Here is a 10,821-nt window from a genome sequence, read left to right as displayed (position 1 = left end):
ACCCCCATCCCAGATTTCCCCCTCCCTTCATCCTCTGGAAGCTCTGATGTAAAGCGCTCGCTAGGTGGGAGAGCGCTTCTCCCAATCCGCTCGGGTAGGCGAGTTTCCGAGAAGCCCCCTCCCCGGGACCCCGCCGCAAGCGCGGGGGAAGCGCCTCGGTCCCTTTAAGGTGCCGCGCTCCCCGAAGTGCGGGAAGGGAGCCTGGGCGCCGGCGCGGGTCCTGGAGCCGGGTGGGGAAGTCCAGCGCCCTCCCCCTCCGCCCGCAGCCCAGCCTAGGGGGCCAGCGCCCTCCGCCCACCGCGCACGGGCTGGCCATGCGGCGGCTCTGAACCATGTCCTCCTCCTCCTACACCAAGAACGGGACCGCGGACGGGCCGCACTCCCCCACCTCGCAGGTACCGCCCCTCCTCCCCCTCCTCCTCTTCCTCGTCTTCCTTCCTCACACCTCCTCCGCCGCCCGAGAGCGCCCCGCCTTCGTGCCGGGCGTGCGGGGCCCCAGTCCCGGGAGTCGGCGGCCCAGCTTCCCCCACCCCTCCTCCACGTCCCTTTCTCCTCCCGCTCCTCCTCTTTCTCCTCCTTCTCTTCCTCCTCCTCCTCACCCTCCTTCAGGTCTCTGCGCTCCCGCTCCGGAGCCCGCAGCCTCCCCCAGCGGATGCCGGGGACTCGGACCCCGCACCCTGAGAGTCTTTGTTAATGGATGTGGTGGGTGCTTGCGGGCTGCTCTTCTGGAGCATCTTTTCAGCCGTCGAGGCTTGGAGTGGGTGGGTGGGGATGGGGGCTCTATTTGGGAGTCGCGGAGGAGACTTGGGTGCGGGCTCTGGGGGACCCCTGGGAGCGGGTCCAGAGGCGGACTCCAGCCGGGGGTGGTCGCCCCGCTCTGCGCTGCGGTCCTCACCGGCTTTTCTCTGGTCCCGTGTGTCGAGTCCAGGTGGCCCGAGGCACCACAACCCGGAGGAGCAGGTTGAAAAGATCCGATGGCAGCACCACTTCGACCAGCTTCATCCTCAGACAGGTAAGAGAAGGAGGCGGGAGAGCAGGATGGGGAGGAGGCCGAGCGCGCGGCGCGGGGTCCGGGAGCCGGTCGTGGCCCCCACGTGCGGGAGCTGCGGGTCGAGCCCGCGCGCGTCCCTTCCCGGCCGAGGCCGGTGCTCGGACTCAGTCCCTCTCCCTCTAGCCTGGGCTCTTGAAGTCTTCGCTTCCCGGCGTCTCCGCATCGCCCCGGGAAGTTAGTTTGTGCGTGTGTGTGGACATTTCGGCGGAGACCTGGCTTAAGTCAGGGACGTTGAATTTGAGAGCTGGAAATATGTCTGGTTGCACCTTTGGCGCGTGGAGAAATGTCTTTAAGTCGTATAACTCGACCTAGAGTAACCAGACCCCTCGGGGCCGGCGACCTGGTTTGATTCGAGTTGAGTTAGTGGTTTCTTCTGTTTTGTCCTAATTTGAATACTCTTATCTGTGTGGATCTTGGGAGAGATCGTCAAGCTCCGGTCAAAAGAAAGACACTTTGAGCAGAAAGTTTAGTCTCACTTTAGGACCGTTTCTTTGATTCGCTTAATTAGGGAAAGACAGCCGTATCTGGTTAAATAGGAATTAACGAAGGCCAGCACTCAGCTCCCAGTCTGGGTGCGCCTTCACTTCGTGTTTGTTTTCCTAGTGCTGGCTTTCTCCTGCGTGGTTCTAGTGCGAGTTGTCTGTGCTCGGGATCGGGATCGCTGGTAACGCTGGATGCTTAGGTGCTTTCACCTTGGCACAAGAAATTGGTCCTCAGTTTTCCAACTGTGCGTGTGCTGTTAATGAAACCACCCCTGGCTGCTGGGTGCTAGAGAGATCATGCAAAAGTGAGTCACCTTGATCTTTCTATGGAACAGAAATTGTCAGGGTGTGTCCTAGGTTTCGGGTGACCTAGGAAGACATTGGTCATCTCACCAAGAGGCTTTTATCCCAGGTCTTCCTGTGAGCTGCTAAAGTGACCTTGAGAAGTTCTTTTCCCTCTAGGTTACTCAGTATTGTGTAATGTGTTTTCTAACCTATGATGGCAGCTCTGGTGTTTCTTTAGTGATTATCATCAATTTAAACATATCAACGAGGAATAGGCTTTAGCCTCGAAATTGGACTCAGACCTCTCCTAAAAGGGTCTATAAAGCATATTTAGATGATATTTATTATGCAGAATTTCACTTTCTGCAGAAGCGGAAATTTTGACTACCCTTTAATTCAGTAAGCACTAAGCATGTACATTATGGAAATAAATGCATTTTGGATTCCGAATTCATTCTAAAAGTGAATTCTATCCCCTTTGCAGTACGTATATTGTGTATTTGATAGGGCAAACATTGTTTATCTTAAAACATCTTTCTGTTATGCAACTGTTTGAGGTCTTGCTGGTGTTTATTTTGTAGGTGCCTATTTTTAGTGGTGTTTCAATGTTGCAAATTCTTGGAAATACTAATTACACAGCAGTTCATTCTATAAGCTGTTTGACTAAAACTTTTGAGTTCATCTACATAACTGTACTAATGCTTTATTCTTCCTTCCAAGCACAAACAAAATAATATTCTAATATTATTATTCTTTTCTCAATTTATGCCCATAACTGGTTGAGATTATATATATGTAAGTTCTTGTAAAGCGTGCTGCTATGTGCTGGCTTGAGAAATGTTAAAAGTATTGCATGCTAAATAATTTTGGGAATAATTTAAAGCAAAGTAGATTTTTTTGAATAAATATATTTCATCTATGAAATGGGAATTCATTGCTTTGATTAAATGGTCTAATTTAAATTCTGGAGTTAATTGTAATTGTATTGTATATACAATCTTCTTGTTTTTCAGTACAAAAATAGTACTTAATTTTTATGAGCACTTTCCAACTCAGTAAGTATCCTACACATGATCTCATTCAAATGACATCATACAGACTTCTGTATTGGCTACAATAAAAATCACTGAGGGATTTACATTTCTTTGATGAGATAAAGACAATGATTGCAAATGCAGTTTAACAGTAACTTTGGGATAAAATTGAAATTTTCACCCAAATGCCAAAAAATATTTTTTATGAAAGCATAACAGCTGCTTATGTTAACAGAGCCTTGGGTGGGTCACAGTGGCTCATGCCTGTAATCCCAGCACTTTGGGAGACTAAGGTGGGAGGATCATTTGAAGTCAGGAGTTCGAAACCAGCCTGGCTAACATGGTGAAACTCCCACTGTACTAAAAATACAAAGAAATTTGCCAAGCATGGGGGTGTGTGCCTGTAATCCCAGCTACTTGGGAGGCTGAGGCAGGAGAATTTTTTGAACCTAGGCGGTGGAGGTTGCAGTGAGCCCAGATTGCTCCACGGCACTCCAGCCTGGGTGACAGAGCAGGACTCTGTCAAAAAAACAAAAACAAAAACAAAAACAAACCAAAACCAAAACCAGAGTCTCATTATTTATAGAATGATCAGCGATTTATTGATATTCGAATTCTTGATACATTAGAGCGATGAAATTTCTTGGTGCTGTTTCACAGTCTGTGTGATGCCTTTGAAGCAGATAGTGGAATACCAAAAAAAAAAAAATTGCTAATTTCTTTGTCATATTATTTACAAAAATATGGAGAAAAGCTTTCACTAAAAACAAAAACAAAAACAAAAAAAACGAGGTGTCACATTTGATGGGGAAGATTGGGCTGTTGGTGAAGCAGAGAAGGCAGTTGACAAACTCACCCAATAAGACAATATTTGTTCTTTGAGCTTGTTAAAAAGTTTCAGTATTTGTGAGAATATATATGCACATATGCGTGCACGCACACACATGCACATTTGAATTGGCTGGAAAACAAGCAGACTGAGAAAGAGAGCCTGCTTCCGTTCTGAGTACTGCTCATGAAGCCCCTCAGGAATCTTTGACCTTGTTTCTGGTCTACAAGATTGCTGGCCTCCACCATGGAGGTTTTGGAATGAATCCAGGGAGCAACTAAATGGCTTCTTTGAGGAAAGGTGAGAAGATGAAGTACTTTGCCACTGAAAGGAAAGAAAGCTAGGAGTGACCCAGAAATGATCTTCAAAGTATACACAAAGGCCTTCTTTGGAAATGTGATGAAGTGTTCTCACTCTTCATTGAGGATGAAACTCAAGAATTGGCCCAAATTAGAAAGGAATGATGTTTTACAGCAAGACCTTCCTAAGAGTGTTGCCATCATTGGAGTGGCTTTCCAAATGAGGCTGTAGAATTTTCTTTCAGGAGAGCCCTTCTTACAGGCTATTTATGAATGGATTATTTAGTCATGTTTTAAAGTTTTAGGAAACACTTAAGTATTTGCTATGTGCCCAGCACTGTGTTAGATATTATACAGGAGGAATGAAAAGATGGATGAGACACAGCCCCCATACTCAAAGATTTTTATAATCTAGCAATGGAGACAGAGATGTCTACAAACAGTACAGTGACATGTGACAAGGAATGAGAGGGCGGGCTCAATGATCATGTACCCCAAGTATCTATTATATACCCATAAGTATATCTATCCATGTGTCTCACTACACCTACGGTTTATATGGTTGAGTACTCCAAGTTAGTCCCCTTCCTACTGGGGTTTGAAGAGAAAATCTGATCAGAGTGGGAATAGTTTGTTGACTTTTCCTTGTTAAGTCTGCTGTTATGAGGCCAGCAAAGCCGTACCTTGCCTGGTCCCTACTTGCTTCTGGCCTCATCTTGAGCCATGATCTCTTAGCTCTGGACACAGAGTTTGAGCACACTGTCCTCCTTCTTGCCACTGGTCCTTTGCATATGCTGAGCTCTCTGTGTGGCAGGTTCTTGCCCTTCCTTCTGCCTAGTTAACTTTTAATCTTCCCTGAGATCTGGGAGTTTAGTCTTCACTTCCTCTTCTAACCTTCCTGATAAAGTCAGTTCCCCAAGTAGGGGCTCCGAGAGGGCCTTGTGCCGGTTTTCAGTAGCATACCACTTTTATTTAACATGTACTTAGATTTCTCTGTTACATTCTGTCTCCCCATCCAGATGAGTTCCATGAGGACAGGGACATGTCTGCATTTGATCTTTGTGTTCTCAGCATCTAGCATAGTATATGTTCAGTAAACATACACTTGAATGAGTGAAGCCATGGATGGATGGAAGACTAACTTGATATATTTTAGACATGAGGTTCTGCTCCAACATTAAATGCTTTGTTTAGTGGGGAGAAATTGCCTCCTAACAAACTTCTCCCAAAACTCTGTGGCTTAAAACTACAATAATTTTTTATTTCTGTGTACTAACCAGACAGTTCTGCATTGTGTGATGTTATATGGGCACTGGGATGACTGGAAGGTCCAGAGTAGCCTCACACATGGGTTGGCAGTTGGTGCTGGCTGCCGGCTGAGAACTCAACTAGAGCTTTTGGCAGGGGCTCAGTTTTTCTCCACCTGGGCCTCTCAACATGGTTGCTTGAGCTTCCTGATAATATGGTGGCTAGGTTCCAAGAAGTGAAGGCTGAAACTGCAGCTCTCCTAAGACCCGGTTTCGAAAGCTACACTGTATCACTTCTCTTGCAACCTCAAGTCCAAACATGTCCAAGAGCCTGCCCAGTTGCAAGGAAAGAGAAAACAGACTATCTTTTGATGGGGTGCAACAAGGTCACATTATAAAAGAGCATATGGGTAAACACACACACGCACAGAAAAACAGCAAGTCAAATTCAGTGCCAATAGTATAAACAGGAATTCAAAGATTATTCAATTTATGTAACAAATTACAGAAAAATATATGTTAATCAGTAGATGCCAAAAAAGTATTTGATAACTTTTGTAAGTTAAGAATAGAGCATATCTAGAGGCACATGATTTTAAAAAAAGAATAGAAGGCAGCTCCCTAAATCTAATAAAAATTATCTACTAAAATCCACAGCAAACATCACATTGAGCAGAGAAACTAGAAACAACGTATGTATGCAGCAGTCAGTAAAAGAGTTTTTTTTTTGAGACAGAGTCTCACTGTGTCGCCCAGGCTGGAATGCAGTGGCGTGATCTTGGCTCACTGCAACCTGTGACTCCCTGGTTCCAGGGATTCTCCTGCCTCAGCCTCCCAAGTAGCTGGGACTGCAGACACCTGCCACCAGGCCTGGCTAATTTTTTGTAATTTTAGTAGAGACGAGGTTTCACCATGTTAGCCAGGATGGTCTCAATCTCCTGACCTCGTGATCCACCCACCTCAGCCTCCCAAAATGCTGGGATTACAAGCGTGAGCCACCGTGGCCGGCCACATTGGGGCCCTCTTATCCATGGTTTTGCATTCCCTGGTTTCAGTTACCTGTGGTCAACTGAGGTCTGAAGTACAGTACAGTAGATATTTTGAGAGTGAGAAAGAGACTACATTACATATAAATTTTATTATGGCATATTGTTAATATTGTTCTATTTTATTATTAGTTATTGTTGTTAATCTCTTACTGTGCCTAATTTACAAATTAGACTTCATCTTAAGTATATATATATAGGAACATACATAATATATATATAGGGTTTGTTACTATCTATAGTTCCAGGCATCCACTGGGGTCTTGGAATGTATCCCCCGCGATTACGGGGGGACTACTATATATTATACTACAGAGTACTATTCAGCCATTAAAGAAAAAAATGAAGCCACCCTGCATGTAATGGTATGGAAATGCATTTAAGTGAAAATAATAAATTACAGAATAGTGTATAATAATATTTCATTTTAAAAAAGAGCATGTGGAATGGAAGATACAGTTGCAGCCATTGTTGGAACCATCTACCTTAGAGCAAGGAACCTGGTATTTTTTAAGGTATGCTCATCAGATGATCGTTACAATAATTCAATGAACTGCACTGTATTTAGAGATCTAAAACATTCAGATTTTTAGGTTGATACTAGAATAAAACAAGTTGGCAAACAAATTCTTTGGGTTATAATTTGAGCACCAGTTATAGATATGTTTCTCTGATGAAATGCAAATTCATCAACAGAAGGTATATGCTTTGCTCATAGCTCTGAGAATAATCATATGTCTAGAGGCATGCATATATGCAAAATGTATCCATAAACTTAGAATCACAGAATTTTAGAACAGGAAGAGATTGCAGAAAGAAAATACTTCAGTCTCTTTTTTCAGATGAATAAAACATAGGTCCAAGGACATAAAGGTCATACCAATAGATAATGGTAGAACAGACACAAGGGATCCTGGCTCAGACTCTACTCTTTTTTTCGCCACAGTCCACTTTATCCCTGGATAAACAAGCCAAACACACAGAGTTACATAGGTGTGGATACATGCAAGGACATATGGAGCTTATTCCTCTTAGATCCCGGAAATGTTCTGAATCTGTGTGGTTGCTTGAAGAACCATAGCATCACTTGAAGAATTTAGAGACTGTGGTTTCTTCCCAGTTCTATCATGGATGGAATTTTTGTTTGCTTGGTTAGCTTCTTGTAGGATTATTCCTTCCACCTTCCAGTCTTCTACCAGTTCCTCCCACTGGCTGAGCCTCTTTAGAAGCCCACTGACCTGGGATTCTGGAAAACAAGCTGCAGGCTGTGGCCCCCTGAGATAGAAAGCGGAGCAGTGAAGGGGGAGGAGTGGATCTGAGGGAAACAGCCAAGGAGGGGCACAACCAGTTATATTTATGTTTATTTTTGTTTGAGAAGGAGTCTCACTCTGTTGCCCAGGCTAGAGTGCAGTGGCACAATCTTGGCTCACTGCAACCTCTGCCTCCTGGGTTCAAGTGATTCTCCTGCCTCAGCTTCCCAAGTAGCTGGGACTACAGGTGCCTGCCACTGCATCTGGCTAATTTTTCTATGTTTAGTAGAGACGAGGTTTCACCATGCTGGCCAAGCTGGGGGCACAACCATTTTTATATTTTAGCTGCATGGAAGACAGTAGTGAATCATTTTCGTCTGCAAAGTTGTGAGTTGCTACTTGCTCTGTAAGTAGATCTTCCTTGCTAATGGTTTAATACAGTTACAATGAACTTTTAAAAGTTCACACTTATTTCCTTTGTGAGTTTTTTGTGCAATGAATCTTCCCTTGCTCTGATAGAGCAAGAAAGAACTCTGTCCCTCTTGGCAAACTGTGCTGCTTCTTGTTTTGGGGCTTAAATAAATTGAACTGAGCTTACAAAGAAAGAAATATAATTACTGGGCAGCTAACTCGTTAACTAGTCATTTTTACTTATGTCTGAGTCTCTGTTCTTGATGGATAGAATTGCCAAAATTTCATTTCTTTTTTTTTTTTGGGGGGGGGGGGTGGGGATAGAATCACACTCTGTTGCTCAGGCTGGAGTGCAGTGGCGCAATCGCAGCTCACTGAAACCTCTCCCTCTCAGGTTCAAGCGATTCTCCTGCCTTAGCCTCCCAAGTAGCTGGGATTGCAGGCACCTGCCAACACGCCTGGCTAACTTTTGTATTTTCAGTAGAGATGGGGCTTCACCATGTTGACCAGGCTGGTCTTGAACGCCTGACATCAAGTGATCCACCTGCCTCAGCCACCCAAAGTGCTATGATTACAGGCATGAGCCATCATATCCAGCCCTAAATTTCGTTTCTGTAGAATAAATAGTTATCCTTTAATTTAGAATGGTACGACTTTATTGAAACTTAGATAAGTTCTGATTCAAGTTTTAATTTTTCTAGAAAATTATAGGAAGCTGTATGGAAATGTAAACTGAAAATGACTGGCTTTGGCCCTCTCCCCTTAATTGCTCCACCTGCTGCCCCAGACAGGGTCAACCCTGGATATTAAGGAAGCAGAGACTGCCTTTTCAAACAAGGTTTAAACAAAAGGCAATACTGTTTAATGGGTTTCCTTTGGCCACTCAAATCTGGGTCTGACCCATCTTTTCTGGGTGTGGTCTTGGCATTGTCCATACTCATCTTCCTCAAAGCTGGGTCCATTGTTGGTCTCATTTCTGAAGCTCTGACTCAGAATAAAGCATAAATCCTAACCAGGGTGAGCAGCTTGCAACTCACTCAAATTCATGAAGACTCTACAGACATGTGGAGAGTGGGGCATGCAGGTCCCATTCTGCTCAGTAGCCCTCTGTGTTTGGCCTCTGCTTGCTTTCTCTCTCTCTCTCTCTCTCTCTCTCTGTCTTTCTTTCTTTTCTTTCTTTGTTGTGTTCCCTGCAGCCTCAAACTCCTGTGCTCCCGTGATCCTCCCACGTCAGCCTATAAGTAACTGGGACTACAGATGTGCACCACCAAGCCTGGGTTTTTTTTTTTTTTTTTTTAACTTTTAGTAGAGATGGGGTCTCACCATATTGCCCAGGCTGGTCTCAAATCTTGGGCTCCAGCAGTCCTTTCACCTCAGCCTCCCAAAGTGTTGGGATTACAGGCATGAGCCACTGCGCCTGGCTCTGCATGCTTTTTAAGCCATATTTTGGAACAGAGAGCTTCCCAGAACAGTGCCATCTCTCTATTTGCTCTCCCTTTGCTGGAGCTTTCTTTCCCACAGAGCGTGTGGGCCGAGAATGGGTGACAGGCCTCAAAACATGTATCCTCCAAGATGATCCTTCAGTGGGGTGAGCCTGGTGTAGGCTGAGCTTCTGGACTGTTTTTCACTTCCACTCAATCCAGTATGTCGCACAATTATTTCCTTTGTGGGCCATGGTAAGACAAAGCTTGCAAAGCACTCTTTGACCATCCCCAGGAACCCACTCTGCTATACCTCTCCGTCTTAGAATACATCAATGGATAAGTCTCAAGAAGAGCTGGGCTGTTATCCTCAACAAACCCCAATCCAAACACACTCTGGTTGAAGCAGTCAGTACTGTCCTGCTTTACACAGTTGCCCTTGTACTTCATGAACCAAGAAATCATTCTATAAGAATGTCAGTTCTGAACTCGACTATGTGGACACATCAAGAATTTCACATGGATTTAAACATGTGTACTGTGAGGAGGAAGGAGGGTACTCAGGGAGGTAGGACTGGAAGTAGAAGCCCAAATTCATGAGAAAGCTGAATTATAGACTCAATTTTAAGGGAATACTGTAGCTTTACTGCTTTCAAGTAACAATAATGACAAGCTGTGTGCTAGGGCACCCTGCCTTCAGAAATAGATGAGGCTAATGTATTATCATCTGGCTTGAATATAATCAGTGCTTTGGAATTCCTTAAAGATAGTTCTCATTTCGAGTAGAGTAAACATGCGCCTTTATAAACTTCCCTATTTTCTTTAACGTGTCTTTTCTTATTACACACATAAATAGAGCAGAGGTAGTTACTTGAATCTGAAGGGATGGCATTTATGATTTGAAAGCATTAGTTAGGTAAGGGCTGTAAAACTTATTCAACGGCTCCTGAATTTTTCTGGTCATCTCACTGTAATCATTTGGATGACAAATCGTGTCTATTTCATTTCTTATTTTCTGTTCTATGTTGATGGATGTATCTTTCTCCAAGGTTGCAGTTTAATTTCTGTTGTAGCATTTGTTCTGGGAGTAAATATTTTATAAGCCGAAACTTGAAAAGAATATGCATTTTCTGGGTTGTAAGATCACTACAAGTGGTTAACTTTTATAGTGCTCACTGTGTCCATATATTATGATGAGATTTTAAATTCCTTATGGAAATTTTTTTATAGCAGTTTCATTGATAACATATGGAAAATCTAGCAGTAATGGAAATGCATAGTAACTTGTGCAGATAAATTTATCATCTTCCTTTTTTTCTTCTTAAATGACCCAATGCTATTGCTAACAATTCAATGCTGATTATTGTTTAGAATCAAACAGGTGGGTAAAATGATCATTGTTACCAGTAGAATGTTCGTTAGTCACTGCTTTTTAATTTGCCCTCTGTGTGTGTGTGTGTGTGTGT

At 43.8% G+C, this 10,821-nt stretch overlaps 1 protein-coding gene across 1 annotated transcript in view; it reads left to right on the top strand.

Annotated features, from left to right (window-relative positions):
- Positions 1-219: 219 nt before the first annotated feature.
- Positions 220-10,821, top strand: part of CACNB4 (calcium voltage-gated channel auxiliary subunit beta 4) — a 282,837-nt gene continuing 272,235 nt past the window's right edge. The window contains exons 1-2 of the mRNA XM_023217441.1: positions 220-395; positions 929-1,012. Coding sequence (XP_023073209.1) covers positions 333-395; positions 929-1,012 — 147 coding nt within the window. The 5' untranslated portion in view covers positions 220-332. The remainder of the gene's footprint in view (positions 396-928; positions 1,013-10,821) is intronic.

Source organism: Piliocolobus tephrosceles, chromosome 11, assembly GCF_002776525.5.
Source record: "Piliocolobus tephrosceles isolate RC106 chromosome 11, ASM277652v3, whole genome shotgun sequence".
In the NCBI taxonomy this organism is placed as follows: domain Eukaryota; kingdom Metazoa; phylum Chordata; class Mammalia; order Primates; family Cercopithecidae; genus Piliocolobus; species Piliocolobus tephrosceles.
This window is presented reverse-complemented; position numbering and strand designations above follow the sequence as displayed.